The sequence below is a fragment of the Myotis yumanensis genome, unplaced genomic scaffold (genome assembly GCF_028538775.1).
Source record: "Myotis yumanensis isolate MYYU_CA2020_CCGP unplaced genomic scaffold, mMyoYum1.0.hap1 SCAF_14, whole genome shotgun sequence".
Lineage (NCBI taxonomy): Eukaryota > Metazoa > Chordata > Mammalia > Chiroptera > Vespertilionidae > Myotis > Myotis yumanensis.
The window spans coordinates 2,933,649-2,956,041 of record NW_027223765.1 but is presented as its reverse complement, the minus strand read 5'-3'; the positions used below and the strand labels follow the sequence as shown (position 1 = coordinate 2,956,041).

General features: G+C 61.2%; 1 protein-coding gene across 2 annotated transcripts in view; it reads left to right on the top strand.

Annotated features, from left to right (window-relative positions):
* The first annotated feature begins 540 nt into the window (after positions 1-540).
* The window catches only part of POC1A (POC1 centriolar protein A), a 35,657-nt gene continuing 13,804 nt past the window's right edge, over positions 541-22,393 (top strand). For both annotated transcript variants that reach the window (XM_070391034.1, XM_070391035.1), the window contains exons 1-9: positions 541-603; positions 3,048-3,132; positions 3,944-4,115; positions 4,472-4,651; positions 5,857-5,964; positions 6,744-6,859; positions 10,120-10,253; positions 12,615-12,683; positions 14,663-14,761. In XM_070391034.1, the coding sequence (XP_070247135.1) occupies positions 586-603; positions 3,048-3,132; positions 3,944-4,115; positions 4,472-4,651; positions 5,857-5,964; positions 6,744-6,859; positions 10,120-10,253; positions 12,615-12,683; positions 14,663-14,761 (981 nt within the window). In that variant the 5' untranslated portion in view covers positions 541-585. The remainder of the gene's footprint in view (positions 604-3,047; positions 3,133-3,943; positions 4,116-4,471; positions 4,652-5,856; positions 5,965-6,743; positions 6,860-10,119; positions 10,254-12,614; positions 12,684-14,662; positions 14,762-22,393) is intronic.

Sequence of the window (22,393 nt, the reverse complement as noted above, 5' to 3'; positions counted from 1 at the left end):
CGAAGAATTGGCTCTTACTAAGGTACTGAGCGAAAACCCAGCCTACCGAGCGCTTTAAGAGGGTAAACAGACCAGAACTCACTTCCGGGATTCTTCCGGCTTTCGCCGCCGGTGGTTAATCCCGGGCTCTCAATCTCGCCCTCAAGGCATCTTGGGAAATGTAGTCCCAGTTTCCTCCAGACGTCAGGTGGCGGCCGTCTTGGAACTGCATTTCCCAGCAAGCAGTGCTCGCCGGCTCGGTAACCGGGCTACGGGCGGGTGGGGCGAACGCCTCCGGCCAGGGCTTTGGAAATTCTCAGGGAGGATGAGCGTCGGTGGCCAGAGGCCTTGGGCGGCGCTGTCCACAGGCCGCCTGGCCTGGCAAAGGTTGGAGCAGAGGCCGTGGAGCCGGCCCTACAGCTCTGCTTCCGGTAGGGGAGCAAATAGCCGAGGCGCCGCGTCTCCTTTAACCGCGGTGGGCGGGGCGAAGGGACGCGACCGGCGTTGCTATTGGCGGCGGTTGGGGGCGCGGAAACTGAACGCGCCGCAACGGCTGCGGCTGCCTCCTCGGGCTCCTGCGGCGCCTCGGGCGCCCTGGGCCCCGCCATGGCCGCGCCCTGTGCGGTAAGTGCTTGCTGGCGGCAGCCGCCGGGCCTTCGTCTCCGCGCACGGACCATGGGTACCTGGCCGGGGCACTGGCTGCGGGGGACGGGGGTCTCCAGGCTCCGAGCCCGTCTCCACGGCCCCGGTTTCCCGCCTGCAGGGCGCGCTGGGTCGGGGCGCCTCCTGCGCGCCAGGCCCTGTGCGGGCGGTCGGGCGAACGTTCCCGCGGAGGCCAGAGGGGTTGTTTCGAACTTGCTGGCCCCCCCGGCTGGGTCGAGAGTCCGGGAGGCTGGGTGGTGGCCTGTTGGTCCCCGTAGGCACCTGGGGACTTACTTGAGCCGAGGGCCCAGGCATTTTGATCCCTAATCTAGTGCTCTCCCCGCAAGACCCCGCCCCGTTCCCAGTGTATACAAACAACCTTCGGGGGGATGGACCACAGAGTCATGGGGGTGGGGAGAGGGTGTTGGAGATGCCAGGGGCCCCGGGTCAGGGTGAGCCTGAACTTGTCTCTGCCCGCGGAGCCTAGAGGTGGGCACTGCCTTACTCTGGTTCTTCCTAGAGTCGGGTAGGGCAGTTGCGCTGTTGGGGGCCCTCCCCCAGCTGCCACTCCCTCTGTTGTTGAAAGGGGGACGCGGGCAGGTGTGTTGGGGGCGGAGCTGGGCCCCGGGCCGTGGGGACCTTCGTTCTGGTTACAGCTCTGTCGGGTGTCGGGTGGCGGTGGCCTTGCTGGGCTCCCGGGTGGTACTTGGGGGCGGGGAGGTGTTTACCTGCTGGGAGCGACCTCAGTGCCGAGATGGGAGCTGCCCGGGAGGGAGAGGCTCCCACGTGGGCCTGCTCCACGCTCCTGGTCGGATGATGCTCTGGGAGCATTATCGTCCCGGGGTCCTGAGCAGGTCCTGACCGGGGGCCTGGCGCTGGGTGGGGTGGGGATGGTGGCGATGCCACCAGGGGCCTCCCCGGGGCTGACCTTTGGGTTCACAGGCCGCTGCGCAGTGGGATTGAGCGCAAGGGGTGCGATTCCTGGGATGCGGGGCTGCTGAAAGGCACCCGTTTTCTCTCTTTCGGTCTCAAAAAAGATAACCATGAGACATTATTCACATACCATGAAATTCACCCTTCTAAAGTATAAAACTCAGGGGTTTTTAGTGACTTCACAGCGTTTATTATGCAACCATCATCACTGTCTCATTCCAGAACTTTTTTGTCAGCTCAGAAACCCCCATACCCAGTAAGCCGTCACCCCCTTCCTGTTTCGCGCTCTCCCCCAGCGCCTGGTAAACGCTAACCTATTTTCTGTCTCTATTCTGCACATTGTGTATAAATGGAATCAGACAAAACGTGGCCTGTGTGTCTGGCTCTTTTACTAGGAATATGTTTTCTGGGTTCACCCGTGTTGTAGCGTGTAGCGTGTGTCAGTGCTTCGTGCCTCCCATGGCTGAGTGACCTCCCGTCATGTGGGCAGACCCCATGTTGTTGACCCATTCATCCAGCGAGGCATCCTGCCAGCGGTTCTCAACCTGTGGGTCGCGATCCCTTTGGCGGTCGAACGACCCTTTCACAGGGGTCGCCTAAGACCATCCTGCATCTCAGATATTTACATGACGATTCATAACAGTAGCAACATTACAGTTATGAAGTAGCAACGAAAATAATTTTATGGTTGGGGGTCACCACAACATGAGGAACTGTATTTAAAGGGCCAGAAGGTTGAGAACCACGGTGTTAGGCTAAAATGCTCAGAGCATTTGTGTGCCGGTTTTTGTGTGGGCAGGTTCTCAATTCTTTCAGGTGTTTACCTTGAATTGCTGGGTGATTTGATAAATAACTCTTTAATTTTTTGAGGAACTGCCAAACTGCTGCTTACAGGGGCTCATTTTCCTTGTTCTTTTTTTAAAGACTTAAAAAAAGATTTTGTCTATTCTGGCTGTCTCACATTTTCATATGAATTTTAGGTCAACTTGCCAAATTCTGTAAAAAAAAAAAAGCCACCTGGGATTTTCATCGGAATTATGTCCAATCCGTAGAACAATTTGGGGGATATTACACCTTAAAAATATCAGGTTTCCCAAACTGTGGACATGGGATATCTTTCTATTTACCTAATTGGTTTTTTCCTAAATTTCTTTCAATAGTATTTTATACTTTTCACTGGATACGTCTTATACTTCTTTTGTTAAATTATTCCCATTTTACATTTTTAAAGTGTATCATAAATAGAATTGTTAGCTGACTTTTTCAGATTGTCCACTGTTGGCATACAAAAATACAATTGATTTTTATATGTTGATTTTGTATCCTACAACCTTACTGAACTTATTTATTAGTTCTAATGGCCTTTTAGTGGGTTCCTTAGGGTTTTCTTTATACAGGGTCCTGCTGTGAGTATTGTAACACCCCCGCCCCCGCCCGCCCAGAAAGCCTCTTCCTCCTCCAGCTGTCCCATGTTTGACCCTGGTCTCCCCCAGGAGGACCCCTCGCTGGAGAGGCATTTTAAGGGCCACCGAGATGCAGTTACCTGTGTGGACTTCAGTCTCAACACGAAGCATCTGGGTAAGAGGAGGCATCTTGTCCTGGGCACGAGCTCAGAAGGCCAGGCGTCCCCCGGGAGGTGTGGCCTGGGGAGCAGGGCACTGTGAGGACCCACATGCTCCCTCTGGACCTGCATCGCCTTCGGGCAGCCCGCTCTCTGGGTGCTCGGCTTCGAGGGGTGAGGCTCAGAGAGGCTGGGCGCCTTCCAAAGAGTGAACACGGCCTTTGAGGGTGGACTGGGATCTGTAGTCCCCCCCTTGGATCTGGCCTGTGGAGTAGGCCCTGCACAGCCGCTCCTTTTCCTCAGGCCTCCATTGAGTGTTGTCCACAGTGATGTGGGCGCGCCTAGGAGAGGCCACCAGAGGGAAGGATGTGGAGCAGGCCCAGCACCCCCCCCCCCCCCCCGCCCCGCCCCGCCCTGTGCTGCAGCGGTGCCCACGCGGGGCTTCATGCACAGCTGGCGTGGCTGTGTCTTGCTTGTTTCTTTGGGCGAGATTCGCTCTTCATCTCAGGGGCAAGGTCCCCGCCAGAGGCTGCTGGTCTTGGAAACTAAAATCGTTTTTGGTCCATTTTGGGGACCTCCCCTGGCTTCTGAGTGGTCAAGGCCATTGGGTTGGACCTGCTCTCTAGTGCCCTCAGGGGGTGTCTGGGAGACCTGCAGCCAGGGCTGGTGCAGGAAGGCGTCTCTGGTCCGGTTCCCATGCGGGCCTGCTTCACTGGCCTGGTCCCGTGGGGCCAGGGGAGCTGCTGCTCTCCTGTCCCTGTCACCCAAAGCCCTGCCGGAGACTCGAGGCCCAGCAGAGCCGAGGGTCAGGTGTCCCGCTCTCCTCAGCCAGCGGCTCCATGGACTCCTGCCTCATGGTCTGGCACATGAAGCCCCAGTCACGTGCCTACCGCTTCGCGGGCCACAAGGACGCCGTCACCTCTGTGAACTTCTCCCCTTCCGGACACCTGCTGGCCTCGGGCTCCCGAGACAAGACTGTGCGCCTCTGGGTACCCAATGTGTGAGTTCCGGACTTTGTGGTCCTTGTCTGAGCCTGGGGCCCTGGGGCCAGCACTTTCCCCACCCAGGTCCCCATCCTGGTCTGGACGGTCACCGTGGGACATCTCCCCAATCCCGAGGAGGTGCCATCAGAAGCTGAGGCTTCATGGGGGCCCTCCCATCAGGGTCGGGAGAGGAATTGGGGGCTGAGCCTGGCCATTGGGGAAACGGCATGCCTGCTGCTGCTGCTGCACGTGGGTGACGTGGGGGCTCTGGACACTCAGGCCTGGGTGGACTTAGGGAAGGGCTCCCAAGGGTAGGGCCAGCTTTGATGCCAGAGGCCCTCACGTCGCTGATTTTGGATGCCTGTCCTCGCAGCAAAGGTGAGTCAACGGTGTTTCGTGCCCACACGGCCACAGTGAGGAGCGTCCATTTCTGCAGCGATGGCCAGTCCCTCGTGACAGCCTCCGACGACAAGACAGTCAAGGTGTGGTCGACCCATCGCCAGAAGTTCCTGTTCTCCCTGAGCCAGCACATCAACTGGGTCCGCTGTGCCAAGTGAGCGTCCTGCCCGAGACTCGGAGGCACCGGGGGTGGGGGCACAGAGGGCCTGCCAGGTGCCAGCATCATGACCTTGGGCACATTAGCCACTCCATAATCTTCCTGAACCTCAGCTTCCTTATCTAGGAGATGGAAACTATAGTACCTCTTCCATTGTAAGTTGTTGAACAGCTTCTCTGAGCTGATGGGTGACAAGTGAGTTATCCGGTTGTCATGGTGACCGACATCAGGGCTTAAACAGCCCAGGGCAAGATAACAGCGATAAGATGTCAGCACTGCCACTCTCCGCTTCCTCTGACTCCTCCTGGCAGCCCTGTGGGGGGTGGGGTCTGTGGGGTGTCACTCCGGTTGTGGATGAGGAAACTGAGGCTCAGAACAGGGCAGTGTCTTGCCCCAGGGCACAGGGTGGGTGCGTGCAGAGCTGGGTCCAGCCCGTCCCTGGCACTGAGGTTGCCTCCTTTCCCAGGGGGGTCTGTCCAGATCTGTGGGACGGGGCCAGGCTTCTTACTGGCCTTCTCTTTGGTGTGGGGAGCGGTGCTGAGGGGGTGGGGTGACCCTAAGGGCCTTTCAGAGGCCAAGGATTGCCAACACAAATGTGTCTGCTTCCAGCTTTTTCTTTCATCAGAGGTCTCCCTGTCAGGTCTCTGATCCAGAGGAGGAGGCTGGGGGTGTCTGGGGACACTGGGAACCATGGGAGTCAGAGGTCAGGGACTGGCTGTGTTCTGGGGACCCCATGCAAGTTACATGTTCTCCAGGGCACCCGTTCCCTGTGCTGGGAGGTCCCTGAGGCTCTGAGGCCTCACCATCAGGCTCCTGAGAGAGGAGGGGCCAGGCTAGCAGACAAGTGGCGGCGCCCCAGAACCCCCACATTGTTGCTGGCAGCTGTGTGTTGCTGACCCACTCAGAGTCACAGAGACTCGGGACCTGGAACACTGCAGGCTTTAGGCCACCTTAACACTAATAGCACCAGCAGTCAGTGTGCACATCGCCCCCTCCCCGCCATGCGCGGGTCTGCCCTCCCGTGCCTGCCCCATCTCACAGAGGGGCAGCCACGGCCCAGGGGCACTCGGGTCAGCGAGGCATGTAGCCTGCTGGTTCCTGGGGTCAGGTAGTGGGCAGGGCAGGAGGGTGGCTGTGGGAGGTTGCGTGTGGCGCCCGTGACGTCTGTCAACCTGTGGTGTGCCTTGCCTTGCCTGATTCAGGTTCTCCCCCGACGGGCGGCTCATCGTGTCCGCCAGTGATGACAAGACTGTCAAGCTGTGGGACAAGACCAGCCGGGAGTGTGTGCACTCGTACTGCGAGCACGGCGGGTGAGTCCCCGCCGCCTCCGCCCGCGGTGCTTCAGAAAAGCAGGGGCCCCGGGCAGCCATCTCTGCCACCCCCTGGCTCCAGCTTTCCTAGTGGCTGGCAGGTTCAGACCCATTCCTACGAATAAGGGGGAAGCTTAACCCCTTGGGTGGGCTCTACCCCAAGGCACGTCATTTTTGGGGCCCCTCTTCACTCTCTGCTTCTCAGAATCGTGACGTCTCTCTGAAAGCAGCTGAACCCACCCCCACCCCCCAAAAGCACGTAGGTGTGATGCCTGTGCGGTGGTGGCTTTATAAGTGAACGGATCTCGACCTTGTGGTGGGCGGTGGCTCTTCACACTGCATGTCATCGGGAGCGGGAGGGGCCTGCAGCTCAGCAGGACTCCCCTGTTCTGGGTTCCTAAATGCACCCGAGCTTCGGCCCCCTCAGTGAGAGCCCCGCTGAGAGCTGGCCATGCCACCCACCTGGGGTCCCGCCCGGGCACATTGAGGGCCCCAGGCCCTGCTGGCCTTCGCAGGCTGCCTCCAGCCCCGGCGAGGGCGCCCTCTCTGCCTCGGAGCCCCGAGCAGTCGGCTGACCTCCGGTCTGAAGGCTGCTTTCTTCCTCGTATTTAGAAGTTGGTGCTGGGCCTTGTTCAGGTCGTTTCTGTCACCGCTCCTCCTCGCTCTCCTTGGCCACCTGCTACAGAGACGGTGGGGGGAGGGTTCTGGGACAGCATGAGCAGATGAGGGGTGGGACGGTGCCAGCACAGGCCTCTGACGTGACAGCTCTGTCTCTCCAGCTTCGTCACCTACGTGGACTTCCACCCCAGTGGCACGTGCATTGCGGCCGCCGGCATGGACAACACGGTGAAGCTGTGGGACGTGCGGACCCACCGGCTCCTGCAGCACTATCAGCGTGAGTGTCCTGCGCCTGGGGGCCTGCGGACAGCCCTGTCGGTGGGAGGAGCCCGGTCCATCAGGATCTCCAGGGGCGGCAGCCTTGGCCAGGAGATGGAGCATGGCGCGGCCTGGTGTCCACCAAGCCCTTTGTCCCACTTATGAGTGTCAGAGGCGCATGCTCACTGCAGGGCCGGATGGGGAACCCTTGCTGGGTCAGGGCTCCCCTCCAGGGGCACCTCAGGCGCTGCCGGTACCACTGCCTCCCCCTGTAGTAGAGGCTCTGCCCCCCAGGGCCACACTGGCAGCCCTGGACCTGCGCAGGGGACTAAGTTTAAAGTTCATGGGTTCACTTCCCAAATTCACACCTGAACACGGGAAGGACACATCTGGACAAGGTGTGGGCCTGGGGTTCAGAGCAACACCCCACAAGCCTTCCTAGCTTATTCTCAGATGCTTGAGGACAGCACTTTCTTGGGGTCATCAAAGTGACAGGCCTCCAAGAAGGGGGAGCAGGTGGTCTTGAGAAGCACGTGGTGGAGGGGGCTCTGCACCCATGTCAGTGTCTTAGCTGCGTGACTTGGGTGGGTTGTGTTCCCCCTGGGCTTCCTGGGCAACAATGGGGCCTCTCGCAGGTGGTGCTGGGAGGATAGAGTGGGTCCATGGAAGAGCTTGGAAAGTGCCAGGCCTGAAGCGGGAGCCAGGGAAGTCCGAGTGACCATGACAGTGATGCTGCTGATGCTGGGTCTCAGTCTGGAGTTAGGAGGTCTGGTGTCCTTGCAGGCCAGCCTCCGTGGTCAAGACCTGCAGTACCCTGCACGACCACCAGGTGGCAGGGCCAGCCACAGGAATCGATTATTTCTCCACAGAGCCCTGGGGTTTGTCACCGATGATGCCCATTTCAGAGGCTTCTAGAGTGGAGCTGCAGTGGGGGTCTGCCCTCTACTTGGAGGCCACGCCTCTCCCCCCTCCAGGCTTAGAGGCCTTTCTTCTGCTCCAGGCCACGTTGGGGAAGGTGGGCAGGCACAGAGGAGCCCTGGGCGTCAGCGGAAGGGCTTGGACAGGGAGAGAGGGGAGGTGTGGGTTGCGCAGGCTGCCCCCTGTCTGTGAAGGGGTGGCCACAGTGCCCTCGGTACGGGGTCCTGAGATGGTCATGCAGTGCTGGCAGCATGGCTGGGGAGGCCGGGCCCACCTCTGATGGGTCGGGAGCCTGGTGGTAGGGGCAGCAGTGGGCATCCATTGGGGAAGGCCTTGAATGCCATCCACTGGCCCAGTTCCAAAGGTGCAGGCTGGCTGCAGCGCTGGGACCCCCGTCCCTGGAGTGAGGGATGAGAGGCACGTGAGGACCAGTGCCGAGAGCTGCGTGGCAGGAAGCAGTGAGCCTGGGTGGCAGGCGGGTGGGCTGCCCGTGCCCGATGTCCGAGTGGGGGCCGAGCATCAGCAGAGCAGTGTCAGGCCGGGATGGGTTTGGAGCAGAGGTAGGAGCCAGTCCTGTGGGTGGAGGGGCCAGCGGGGCCCGGGGATCTAGCGTGAAGAGGGCTGAGGCCCCATTCTGGGCCCCTGCGATTGCGGGGCCACGGAAGAAAAAGGCCCACAAAGCACCCAGAGGAAGGGGTGCGAGCCCCTCTCCCAGCAGGAGGACTGAGGAGGCAGAGCCAGGGGGTCAGGAGGGGTGGCGCAGAGCAGTCGGGGAAAGTGCTGTGGAGAGGTTCCTGGGTCCTAGGGAGCGGGCTGGGTGGTGGGGGTGGGGGGAGGTCGACTGGCAGGGCTGGGGACTCGGGTGGCCTCAGGGGCCCAGGCCCGAGGGACCCTGTGGGGAGGTTTCAGCCGGGCTCTGCTGCTGCCCTTCCCTCTTGTACCAGCGCCACTCGGGGAGCCCAGCATCGTGTTCCCTGCCGCCTACTGTAGGTCAGAGGCTCCGGGGAGCTTGGGGTACCCCGCAAACAACTGAATTCCCTCGGAGCTTTGGGCAGGGTACGTGGTGGTGTTCATGGGGCAGCAAGCCCATCCCCCCACCCTAAGCTCCAGGAGAGCCTGGTGGTTGGGGGGCCACCCTCTTTGTTGCTGGAGGGACCTGGCCAGGTCTGCTCTGGACAAGCGGCTCCCAGACAGCTCCGTGGCAGCACCTTCTCCCGAGAGGCTCTCCCCTGCCCAGAGGGAGGCTGATTCCCCAAGAGGGACTCCGGCGCCTGGCAGCAGCCATCTGCGCGGTGCTGTCCCTGATGCCTAGGAAACCCTGGGGGAGGTTTTAAGGACACAGTGACAGCCAGGGCACCCCGGTGATGGGGGAACACCAGGCACTCCTGAGTGGGCTTTGGGCACGTGAGGATGTTGGCTCTATTGGGAGAATTCCGTTCACAACACTGTGTGGCCAGCTGCCCCATGGTCCTGCTCCCCGCAGGGTGGCCTGGCCGCCGGGTGGATGGCCCTTGGGCTGGAGGAGGGAGCTGGTATGTTTGTCTCGGGCGAGGGGCTGTTGGCTGCGGCCGCTCTGGTTCCCCAGCTCAGCAGGGAGTCGGCAGGTGCCGGGCCTGGGAGCGCCCGTCCCTCGGAGGTGGGCGAGGCCCATATGTGCAGCCCACACTAGCTGTTCAGACACGTGGCCAGCAGTCCCCGCCCCAGAGCCACAGTGTGCTTTGTGGCTTCCAGGCCCGTGCAGGTCCGTCACCCCGTGACAGGCTTGGGGGTCAGCAGAGCAGGGCTGCTCCCCGTCTCACAGAGAGGCAGTTTGAGGCTTGCCCACGGTCAAGCAGCGCAAAGCTGTGAATCTGGGTCTGCGACTCAGGGCCCCGAATCTGGCTTCTGTCCACCATCCCACGCTGGGCTCGTGGCACCAAGTTGATTCTAGTCATTGGCTTGCCCAGGCCCCTGAGGGCTTGGCCTGCCCTCATTGGAAGCGTGAGCTAGAGCTCTGAGTCCCCGTTCTCTGTCCCCTAGGCCTCAGCCCCGCCCCCCCCCCAGGTGTGGTCACGGGGTTTTACCGCAGCTGTGCAGCCAGCTGTGCCCCTTGGCTTGGCCTCTGAGACCGAAAGGGCTGGTCAGAGGCAGTGCGGTCTCCTCGCTCTGGCCAGCTCGTGGGCCCTTCCCCACCAGTCCTGCGAGGCGTCCACGGGACATTCACGGGTCAAGCAGCTGTCCTGGAAGGCCGATGGGGCTCCCCAGAGCTCCTCTGAGTGGGGCCACCCCGGCCCAGCCTCCGGTGGCCCTGATGGCCCGTCCTCAAGCCTCAGCAGGGCCCCGGGGCCTCCCAGCCACGCCTAACGAGTGGCCCTTCCCCAGTGCACAGCGCTGCTGTGAACGCCCTCTCCTTCCACCCGTCGGGAAACTACCTGATCACAGCCTCCAGCGACTCGACCCTGAAGATCCTGGACCTCATGGAGGGCCGGCTGCTCTACACGCTCCATGGGCACCAGGTGAGGGTCAGCCTGCGCAGCGTGGAGTGGGGCCGATTGAGGCGGCAGTTTCTGTGGTCCCCTGGCTGCCTGGGCAGTGGGGTGAGACGCAGGAACGGGTTTGCCCCCATCAGACCTATGACCCCCATCAGAGTGCTGGGCCTGGCCTGCAGCTGAGTAGGGACTCGACTCGGGAGTCAGTGGGGTGGGAGGGACAGGTGGCATCTGGACGTGGTTGTCAGACTCCCCCTGGGCTGGCTGAGTGCCACTGTCCCCTCGGGACCTCAGGCATCTCTGTCCTGCTGGAGTGGAGCCTGGAGCCACTGCCCTGCTGGCCTCGGGGTCTCCAGGCTCTGCAGGCACGGCTGCCCTGGGAGACTCAAACAATGAGCAGGAGGGAGACCTGCACATCCGTGCGGGAGCGCCTGGGCTCGGGGGCGGCTGTGCGGGAACTTCTGGGCTCCAGGGTGGCTATGTGGGGCGACTGTGTGGGGTGGCTGTGCAGGAACTCCTGAGCTCCAGGGTGGCTATGTGGGGCGACTGTGTGGGGTGGCTGTGTGGGCGGCTGTGCAGGAACTCCTGGGCTCCAGGGTGGCTGTGCGGGTGACTGTGTGGGAACTCCTGGGCTCCTGGGTGGCTGTGCGGGGCGGCTCCACACCTGAGTGGGGCTTTGCCCAGGGTCTGCAGGTCTGCTTGTAGGGCCCCTAGTGGCCCCGCCCATCAGGCCTCCTTCCCCAGGGCCTGAGTCTCGGAGGCCAGGCCTGGTATTCGAGGGCCCTGGGCTGGCTGCGGGTGCAGTGCCCTCTCTGAGCTCTGCAATCTTCTTGTGCCACCTGCCGGGCCCTGCCAGAGAACAGGAGGAAAGGGAGTCCCTGCTACTTGCTTTGTGCAGGACAGATGTGGGGTCAGGACTGCCCAGGAGCCTCCTCCCCCAGCTCTCCTCGCTGTAGCAGGAAAAGCCCGAAAGGGAGGGCTCCCACCAACCGCGCTGCCCTCCGAAGCTGTGTGCCCGAGCCAGGCCCCGTAGCCGTGTGGCACGCGGGGAGGCAGTGCCCTCGAAATCGAGGCTTATTTTTCTGTATTTTCTGAAGCATCTCAGGCCCTGCTCATTTGGTTTAGGTCCCAGAGCTATTTGGGAGAGGGTGGTGGGCGGGGTGTGGGTGGAGTTAAATCTGGTGTTTGTGGCTGTGCAGTTGGTGTTCGCGTCGCTGTGGAGTGACTGAGTGGCACAGGGACCAGTGGCATATGGTTCCACGCGCCCCAGTTGGCCCACGGTGTGGGCAGGCAGCCATCGCTGAGCCTGGACCCCACCCAGGGCTGCTGTCTGTGCTCGGAAGCTTGGTCATGGTGCAATCACAGGCTCAGATACAGACCCACCGATGTTCCTGCAGCTTGTGCACACGGGGCCTCGCTGGGCTGGGACAGTGGCCACCAGGGGCCTGGCCTGTGGGAGGTGAGGCAGCAGTGTGACTGGCCTGGGGCATGCGGGCCACCTGGGCTGCTCCAGTGGGAGGGGAGGCCATACCTCCTGGCTTGGATAATCGAGGGGGAACAGCCCTGGCTGGTTTGCCTACAGACCCAAGGGTTGCAGGTTCAGTCCCTGGCCCCGGTCGGGGCAAGTGTGGGAGACAACCAGTCAATATGGGTCTCTCACCTCTCTCTGTCTCCCTCTCTCCCTCCCTCCCTCCCTTCCCTCCCTCCTTCTCTTCTCCCCCCATCCCCCGCCCCCCGTCTCTCCCTTCTACTCTCTTTAAAAATCAATGGAAAAAATATGCTCTTGGTGAGGATTAAAAAGGGGGGGGGGGACGGGGACAGCTCATTAGTTTCAACGTAACCCAGCCGTCGGCCTGGCCTCTGTCCCTGGCCTGCAGCCCACGGTTGAGGCTGGGAGCGGATGTCTTGCCATGGCCAGGAGAGAGCCTCGGCGTTCCAGGGCCGCTGCTCCGCCCGGAGGTCCTCCTTGCTGACGGGGCCACCCCGGGACACACAGCCGCTAAGCAGACGCTGGCGAGCGAGTGCCGGAGCCTCCCGGGGGGTTGGGAGGAGATGGTCTGAGTGCGGGTCAGAGGCCAGAGCACCCGCCGCCCAGGCCAGGATCGCTCGCTGCCTCTCGGGCTGCTGGCCTCTCCGCGGGAAGTGGGGACAGTGGTGCCAGCCCAGCGTGGCTGCCAGGGTGGGCTATCCTGCTCCTTCCACAGCCCGTGACCTGCCTTTGTCCTGGCAGAGGTCTTAGGGTGGCGCTCATGCCCGGGGTGGGGACCGAGGCCGAATGAGGCCCTCAGCCCTTGGTTCCGCCGCTGCGGTCGCTAAGCTCCGGGTTTCTTGCGGTGCTTCTGGAATCTAGGGTGACAGTTGTGTGTGTGCTTTCTCGCTTGTTCGCAGGGTCCGGCCACCACTGTCGCCTTCTCCAGGACGGGGGAGTACTTCGCTTCTGGCGGCTCCGACGAGCAGGTGCGTAAGGAGTGGCCTGGATCTCGCCGGTGCTGACCCACAGCGGCTGAGGCGGCTCGGGGAGGCGGGGCCAGCGTTCCTGGTGGCTTTCAGTGGCCACCAAGGCCGGAGCTGGGGGCGGGTGCTCAGACCCAGGGCCCTCACCTCCCCAGAGCAGTGCCGGCCCCTTGGCAGGGTCTCGGAACGCTCACCGCTCACCGCTCATACCAGCCTGGGGGCCTGGCTGCTGCCACGGAAGAGCTAAAACAAAGCTTTAAACCACTTCTTTTTCCTGATCGTGTGTGAATACTGAGGTCATGAGTGGGTGCTCACTGCGAGCCGGGAGCGGAGGCCATGTGGCCGGAGCTCGGCCTCACTTAGTCCACACGGCAGCCTCTGGGCGGCCCTCTCATCCCCCATCCTGTGTGTGGCGAGGAAACAGTTTCAGCAGAGCTGGGGTGCCCTGGGGCCCCCACTCCGTGGTCAGCGCCCTTGCCTCCTGGCCCTCCTGCGTGCTGTTGGCAGGGGTAGGGGAGGTGTCAGCATTTTCAGACTCCAAGGCTGCAGAGGGCACGTGTGAGGAGGGCCTGGCCTGCTTGTCACCCTGTGAGCTGAGGCCCTGGGGTCCGGCCCAGGCCTGGCACCTGGGAGCCTCGGGGGCATTGATAACTCCGCCCGTGGGAAACCCCTCCAGGTTCCCGAGTGGCTGGCTGTCCAGGGAGGAAGGCGGCCATTCTGAGCCACTCCTCACCTGGTGGGTTGCCCAGGAGGCCTCTCTGATGCCGGGCCTCAGCTCTGACCGTCCAGCCACCCTCCCAGGGAGCCCAGCTCCAGTCCCGTGGTCCGGTGTTGGTTGTGTCTCTGCCAGGAAATCGGGGTTGGGGGCAGGGGGACTTCCAGCACAGCTCAGGTAAGGGGCGGCAGGCGTCTTCCCAGACCTGCACTGGCGCCTGTGCGAACCACGAGGGAGGAGGAAAGCAGAGGGGACCCCGAACCTTCCCTGGGCGGGGAGGCCTGGCTCGTTGCATGGGAGGCAGGAAACCAGGCTAGTAAATTCACGGCACACGGCAAGTCCTGGTGCGGACGGCACCCGGTCCAGGAGGCAGCCGGTAGCACGCAGGGCTTCTGTCCTCACTGGCCCATTCCCGGGCAGCTGCTGCCTCCCTGGTCGGTTCTGAGAGCCTCAGGGTGACCTCTGCCAGCATCCCTTCCTGTCCTGGTGGCCCTTCTGCTGCTGGAATTGGCTCAGCAGTGGGTTGCCCAGGGCACGTTGAGTTTGCATCTTATGTGGATACCATGGCCGCTGTCCTGGAAGTGGGCCTACCCGAGGGCAGCCACACGAGGCTGACACCCTCCAGCAGGGGGCGCTCTTGCTGCCCAGGAGCCTCTAGTCATGAAGGTCCTCGCAGTGGGAGGTGAGCTAGAGCGGGTGTTACCGGCTTCTCCCTGGTGCCAGTGTCTGTGCCGAGCTGGGAGCCTCCCTGCAGCCCTTGAGGTGGGAACTAGGATCGTGCCCTTTTCACAGATGAGGAAACGGAGGCACAGAGGGTTGAGTCCCTTGCCTAGAGTTGGGTGGAACCGGGTTCTTCACTCCCTGTGGTCTGGGCTGGAGTCCACATGCCCACCACTTCTCATGGCCGCAGGCCAGGCCACCGCCCTTGGAACCCCTGTTTTAGTGGGGAGACATGATGAGGAAAAAGGGCAGTTTAAGCAGCGACCCTGGTGCTCTGAAGGAAGTCGGGGCCCTGGTGAGAATTAGCAGCGGCCAGGATGCCCAGCAAGTGCAGAGGCCTGGTGGTGGCCTGTCCAGGTCCCCTCCAGGCCTGTCCAAAAGGCCTGCTCTCTGCGGAGGTGGGGCAGGTCCCAGAGTTGAGTTGGGGTGTCAGGTGGGGATCACTGTCCTGCCTCTGGCCCAGAGCTATGGGGGTGGCCTGTGGGCCCATCTTCTCCAGGAAGGAGTGGCGAGGGTGTCTCCCCTAATTCTGTGCTTGTCTCGGCAGGTGATGGTCTGGAAGAGCAACTTTGATGTTGTTGATTATGGAGACGTCACGAAAGGGCAGAGGCCTCCGGCCGCGCTGGCCAGCTCCTCCAGGAATCTGGTAAGTGGCCTGCAGGCGGGTTTGAGCCTGGCGGCCTGGGTCACGGTGAACTGCATTGGGCTCAGAGACGGTGGGGGTCAGAGGCTGGTCACGGACAGGACTAGTAAGACCTTGTCATTTAGCGAATACACTTCGGTCTCGTGGTGTTGCTTTGTTTCAGATCTGGGGTGAGCAGCCAAGGCGGGAGGGCCGCAGAGCAGGCAGGCTGCCGGGGCCTGGGCCCGGGCAGCCCACTTGGCAGGGTGTTGCCACGGCACCCACTCCTGCGGGGGTGAGGCCCGAGGCACGAGGCCACGGCACCCCCGGTTCCTGGAGGGTGCGGGCTGAAGCCACAGCTGGGCCCTGTGGCTCTCACTTCCTTTTGTTTAAACCACGGAAAGGAAGTTCCTCAGCTACAAGCCATTTCAGCACCGTGGTTGGTAAGAGGGCATTCCGTGTTCCTGAGTTAAAGTAGGCAATGCTATTTGGGGGGAAACTGATAGCTGATAGGCCTCACTGAGTAAGGGCGCATTCAGCTTTAGCTGAAACCCACACTGAAGCCGAGGTTGCGAGCCGGAGGGTCTCGGGCCCCAGTGGCCGCAGGCCGGGAGCTCCTCCTGGCCCTGGAGGCAGCGTGGCCTCTCCCACCCCCGGAAACTGGCCTGGACAACAGGAAGCGGCTTGTCCAAGGCCCCAGCGAGCCAAGGCTGCCCAGAATAGAACCGGGAGGCCTGGTCCCTCCAGCCTTGGGCTCTGCTAGGGACCCCTCTTCCCCACACTCCTGCCCTTCCCCTCCCCAGCAAGGGGAGAACCCCACACCCCTCTCGGACAAGCTGCGGGGCCTCTCGTCCTTCAGCCCTAGCTCAGAGATGAGGTGGGCTCCCTTGCTTCCCAGAATGGTGGGGCCTGGTCATCTGGGAAGAGGCCTGTGGGCACGGAGCCAGCAGGACACGGCAGGGTGGGCATCCCCACGGGGGGCTCAAGTGGAGGGAAGCACGTGGGCTCTGGGGTCTGAACCCTGCAGTGTGGTTCCAGGCAAAGCCCCCCCTTCCCTGGCCTGGGTTTGCAGTGACTAGCAAACAGGACCTCTAGGAACTGTTTGTTTTCAGTGAAGATCTCGCTCCAGCCCACAGACCAGATTGTCCTTGCCCTTCCCGACTGTGGGCTCGGCTGCACGGGGTCAGGCCTAGTGAGTGGTGTGGTGGCTGCCGGGGGCTTGGCTTCTCGGGAGCCCATGAGCACCATCGCTGTGCCCCCCTCCCCCTCCCTGCCCCCCAGCTCTCGAATCTGTGACCCCGCCCCCAGCTCTGCGTACTCCAGGCCTTGGCCCTGAAGCCGCATGAGTCACGCCCGGGCATTTGAGGACTGTAGGAAGCCCATCGGGCCAGGTGCTGGGTCTTGGCTTCCTGACGGTGGGCTTGTTAGCGTGTGGCAGTTAGAAGCCAGGGAGGCAGACAGGGCGGGCAGCCCCCCGGCCTGGACCCCCGCCCAGGACCTGGCTCTGAGGTGCTCAGCTCCTGTTGGAACGAAGGCCGTCCCTGAGCCTGCTCTGAACGGGGCCCTGTTCACTGTGGAGCTATTTTCAACCTCGGGGGAAATTCACAGCTTATTTTTAGGCGCTTTCCATGTTGAAAAGCAAAAGCCATTTCCCAGCCCTTCAGAATGTGAATAATGGGTCCCACTTTCTCCCTTTTCTTGGTCGAGTTGTGGTGAGGGTTTCTTTGCTGTGGTTGGGGAGCTCTCTCTGCTTGGGGGGCTGCAGAGGAAGGGCTGAGGGTGGGCAGGAAGCTGTGAGGCTGGAGCGAGGTTGGAGGGTTCCGAGCAGGAGGCCTCCGGAGGGGCTGTGGGGCCCGCGAGCATCCGTGCAGCCGGTCCTCGCCGCTCACTCCCTCCTGCTGTCTGCTTTGGGGCCTGTCCCTGAGGCCTAAGGACCACGTGTCTTGGCTGACCGTGGCTTTGGCACCTGCCCCTAAAGTCCCAGCTGCCACAGGACTGATTCTGCCTCAACCACGGAAGCATTTAAAAATCACTTCGAGTAGCAAAGACTCGTCTATTCCGATTTGTTCTCGCCCTCCCTCCACACATCTCTGAGCCCATTATGCAACTGGGAAGGAAGGCTGTGGGCGGGGGGAGTACGGGATTCTGGGTAATTCAGGAAAACTGAACACCCACTCGGAAAGTTCTTGGGGCTGGCTGTCCTCCAGTGCAGACAGCAACCTCAACTTCTAGGGCAAGGCCCTGTCTCCTCACCTCACGTGGGGGAGGCCAGGCCTCCCTGCTGACCTCCCACCCGGTGGCACATGCCAGCAGCCTTGGCCCTGTGCCTGGCACCTGGCGAGTGCTCAGCATTAGCTTTTTTTAAAACGTTCCTTTTCCTTCCTCCATCCGATCAAGAGCTGGGTGACTCCTACCCCAGTCAGGGTGATAGTGTGTTCAAACCCAGGGGAGACCCACAGGCCACCGTAGCCAGCCCTCAAGGGGGTGGAAACAGACCACTGCTCCTGCCCAGGACGTCCCGGGCAGGGTGCTGAGGACCCGGGCCTCAGGGCGGAGCCAGCCCTGGAGGAGGAGGCCTCCGCCTCCCTGAGGATGGTCTGTTTCTGCTTTGGGCTCCTCTGGTTCTGAGGGTGGAGGCTCAGCCACGCCTGCACCCTCACTTCAGCTCCCACGCTTTATTTTGGGGTGCTGCACAGGGCCGGGCCTGACATAGGGGTTCTTGGGCCCGGACCTGCCTGTGCCGAGGCTCTGGGGTCCGAGGAGTTGGCGTCGAGGTGAGGGAAAGGCCCGCTTCCTGCTGCCGCGTAGAACTGCTCCCTCCGGGAACGTGGCGGACGTGGGTCCCTTACTGACAACGGAGGTTTCTGGCTGGGTTTGCTGTCCATGGAGAGAAGTGGGTTTGAGGGAGCGCTTGGCAGGGAGGGGCGGTGGGTGTTGGAGCAGGAATGAACCCCCGGTTTACATGTCTTAGAGGAGCCTCTCCTTCCTCCCCGAACTCCTGTTCTCCGCGTTTCTCAGACTGTTCAAGGGGCTCTTGGCAGCAGGTGCGTCAGAGGAAGCCACGCGCGGGCATCTTGGAAAAGTGTTGGTGTCACGGGCCCAGGCTCCAGCACAGCGCCTGCCTCTGCGCCTGGGCTCGGCCTCTGGGGCTGAGATGGGCTTCTTACGTGCTGAGCGGCCCGCCAGTGCCCTGGTCCCTGGGAACGCGAGCCTGGTGAGAAGCAGTGGCCCCGCGCTTCAGCGCAGGTCTCCCTGGCGGCTTGTTAGAGCCCAGTCAGCTCAGTGAGGAGTCTGCGTCTCTAACAGGCGTCCACTGCCAGCCACGGCTGCTAGAAGGCAGCCTGCCCACAGTGACGCCGGCATCCAGGGCTGCGGTGGGGAGGAGAATCTGTCCATCGTAAGAAGTTTCCAGGCTCCAGGGCCACAGCAAGGAGAGGCGCCTGGGAGCTGTAGGCGGCCTCTCCCCAGAGGAGGGATGTGCTGGGTCTACTCTCCACACCGTGCCCAGTGCCCAGTGCCTGCAGTGCCCGTGCCTGCAGTGCCCAGTGCCTGCAGTGCCCAGTGCCTGCAGTGCCCGTGCCTGCAGTGCCAGTGCCTGCAGTGCCAGTGCCTGCAGTGCTAGTGCTGCTGCGGGCTCTAAGCCCAGAGGCCCATGGGCTCTGTACAGCCGGCGGGAGAGTGCAGCTTTACTTCCCGCCAAGGATGTCAGAGGGAGGGTGGGTCAGCGCAGCCCTCCTGGGCCTGCGGGCCTCTTCCGTCCTATCCCTTAGTGCTGCTGCATCTGTCCAGCCACCTGTTCTTCTTTCATTAAAAAATGTTTTTATTGATTTCAGAGAGGAAGGGAGAGGGAGAGAGAAAAACATCAGTGATGAGAGAGAATCATTGCTCGGCTGCCTCCTACACACCCCCTACTGGGGATCGAGCCCACAACCCAGGCATGTGCCCTGACAAGGAATTGAACCATGACCTCCTGGTTCATAGGTCGTTGCATAGCCACCTGTTCTTGAATCCACAGGCCACCTTCCTCCTGCCCTTTGCCCTCTGCCCAGCAGATGTGGTGCCTGGGTCGGCTCCCCTCCTCCAGAGCCTGTGGGCCTTTAGGGGAGCAGGCAGGTGACAGTGTCTGATACCTGAGCTTGAGGCGACCTGAGTGCCGACAGTGATGACAGCCTGATCGGGCCACGCTGACAAGTCCCCTCCAGGGAGAGCCAGCAGAGGTCATAGGTGTGATGCAGGGACAGAGGGTGGGCAAGACCTGAGGCCACTGGCACCTGAGTCTCCTTCCTTCCGCCCTCCCTCCCTGCCCCCTCCCTCCTTCCTTCCATCCTCCTCCATGCTACTTTTTCAAACCCAGAAACCTGAAAATGGAAGAACGGATCCACAAGTGGAAGAGCCCCGGTTGCTTAAGTCTCACTGATTCTTTGGGCCATCTTCCTGTTCCCCAGCCGAGCTACACTCATCCTTTCCAGGTGGCACCTCCTCCGTGCAGTCTTCCCAGAACGGCCAGCAGCTGGGAATCCACCCCACCCCACCCCCAGGCACTCTGCTCGCTGGGGCGGCCTCTCTCTGGAGGCAGTTACTCACAAGCCTCCCTCGTGTCCTAGGGGCCGGGGGCTTGCTCTCCCGTGGTGCCCAGCACGTGTCTGGAACAGGATGCTCAGGACGTCAGTTCAGTGGGCACGTGCCTGTGGGCAGCGTGGGGGAGTGTGAGGCTAGAGGCAGCTCTGGCTCTATCCTTTGGCATTTTGAGGGTCCCCTGACTGAAGGAACTTTCTTGCCCGGTTTGTTGGGGAGGGGGTGGCATGGGGTGGTCTGGGCAGTGACTGGGCAGTGGAGGGTGGTGGAATCTGCGTTTCTGGACGAGAAGTTTCCGTCCTTTTCGTTGTCAGTGGGGATAAGCCCTTTGCAGCTTCTGTCTTCCAGATTGGATGGCAGCCTGGCCCATGTGGTGTAGGGTGCTGGGTAATTCTCGTGTTTATGTTCTCATTGGTTACCATGGAAAAATCAGAATAGACAGTTTCCATGGAGATTATCGTTAACTTAGTTTCTTTGAAGGTGCAGACATTGCTGCGGGTTCACAGGATGCTCAGGTGCCCTCGGGGCTTTCTCTGTGGCAGTGCCTGGGCTGCTCTGAACACACGTGGATTCGGGCAGATCTGCCTCCTGTGCTTGAAGAGGCCAGGACGAGCGGGGGTGACCCTGTGCCTCAGCTTCCTCTTGGGGTCCCACTGCGCCAGCTCAGCTCTGCAACCATTCAGATTGCCCGGGAGCCTTTTTAATTTTTATCAAAACAAAGCAAAAAACCACATTGTGGAGATTCCTGAGCGAGCACAGTGGAGAGAGCAGTATTAGGAACCCCATGCACCCATCTCTAGCTGCAGCACTTCACCATGCATTTCGTCACCTCCCGTGTTTTAGGAGAGTTGGAGTATTTTCATTTGGTCCCAGATATATTATTTTACCCCAAATAAAGGCATTTCTTGGTTATATAACTGCAGTGCTCTTATCACCTCCAACAAAATTACTAATTCCTTAGGACCAGTGCCTAGTCCATATTCACATTTTCACATTGTGTCACATAGGAGGTGGGAGACCTCGAGAACACCCGCTCCCTCCCCACCGAGGTCCTGGTGGTCAGAGATGTGCTGTCCTGGCTTAGGGCGTGGTTGGGCTGGGGGCTGGGGGAGCTTCAGGCCTCCCCCGCCACGCCCCCCCCCCCCCCCCGCCCCCCGCATCCTCCAGGACAGTTGTGACTGAGCCCCAGGAGCCCTTGTTCTAGCGAAGATGTGCCCGCAGGTGGCCAGCTCCTGCCAGCTGTCCACGGGGGCGGCATCCGCTGGGGGCGCTGTTTCTCTTCGCTGCCTGTGGGGGAGGATGGAGAGGTGATGTAACCTGAGTTCACCCAGCTTCATGCTGCTTTATTTTCTAGGACAGGGAAGCTGTGAGACCGGGGGATGCCCTCGGGCAGCGGGGACGAGGCTCTGGCTCCTCTACGGCCCACGTCTCTGCAGGGGAGGCAGGGCCAGTGGGTTATCTGTCTTGGCAGGCTTTGCTCGAGTCCTGAGATGCTGCACAAAATAGGAATTGCCAAGCTTGGGAGCAATGCCCGGTGCGGTCAGTGCCTCTATCGCTCTCCATTGAACTAAGTGCAAGGAGAGTTTAAAATAGCCAGCCTTTGTTCCCGAGGTTTTAACAGTTCAACTCCAGCAGTTCCACTGAGCTGCCTTCAAGTGGGTCTATAAATAAACGCCACCGCTCCTCTCTGTCCCCGAGCTCCCTTCGGCGTCTCCCAGAGAGGCCGCTCTGCCGCTCATCTTCGCGAGACGCCTCCTCTGCGGGGCAGCCGCACACTCCCGTCCAGAGCCACAGTCCCTGAATGAACCACACGGGGCGTGTGACCCAGCAGGGGACACCGCAGAGGTCGGCCCACTGTCAGGTCAGCGCCGCGCAGAGCCAGTCCTGTTGGCACGAGCCGCTCTGTGGTGTCCCTGGCAACCACGCGTGACCTCACCCCACTTGTGAGAAAACACCAGGCAGACCCAAATGAAGGGACATCGGCCATACAACTGATCAGTACTCTCCCAAAGCGCCAAGGTCACAGAGGACAAGGTCACGGAGGAACTGACAGATTGCAGCAGGCGGAGGAGGGCCTGGTCGGGTTCTGGGCCAGCGGGATCCAAGGGCGTTTGTAGGAAAGCTGGGGGAGTCCGGTGGGGCCCTCGGTTTGGCTGATGCCATTGACCCGGTGTTGATTTCCTAGGTGACCATTGTCCTGATGGTTATATGAGATGTTAATCCTGGGGACACCTGCCCAGCCAGCGTGGCTCAGTGGCTGAGCGTCAGCCTATGAACCAGGAGGTCACGGTTCTATTCCTGGTCAGAACACATGCCGGAGTTGTGGGCTCGATCCCCAGTAGGGTGCGTGCAGGAGGCAACCGATCAATGATTCTCTCTCATTGTTGACTTCTATCTCTTTCTCCTTCTCCCTCCCTCTGAAATTGATAAAAATATATTTTTTTTAAAAACTGGGGGAACCTGCAAGAAGAATAGATGACAATTCTTTACCACTTTTTGCAGCTTTTTTCTAAGCCTAACATTAGTTAAAAGTGGTTTAATTTTTTAGAAAACCTAGTCAACACATGGGCCTGATCAGAAGCCTTGAGCTCCTAGTGTGGCAGCCTCAGCCTCGATGGGGAACCGAGGTGTGTCTGTCTCAGGCAGGAGTGGGGGACCGAGGTGCTTAGCGCCAGTGGCAGTGCCCTCGGGCATGTGTGTAACTGAGCCGGGCAAGGGCCGCCCTCACGGAACAGGTGGTGGTCCGCGGGAAGCACCCTGCACATCTGTGCACTCACTCAGCCAGCAGGCTGGCTCCGGAGGACACAGGCAAGGTCGCCAAACAAGTTGAAGGTTTAAAGAAACCAGAATCCGTCTTGGGTTCAGGGCTATGTTTAGAACCAGAAGTTTCCTCTTGTTGGACTCCAGGCCGGAACCCTAAATTATAGGGCAAACAAGGCTGCCGTGAATCTAGTCCACAAGTCTGTGGGGCTACAGCACCAGTGTTCCTTGGAGCTCGGAGTTGAGGAAAGAGCCGTGTGTTTTCCCGTGAGACGCTGGAGGTGAGGGGGAGCCCAAGTGAGTGCTCTGCACCCTGCTCCC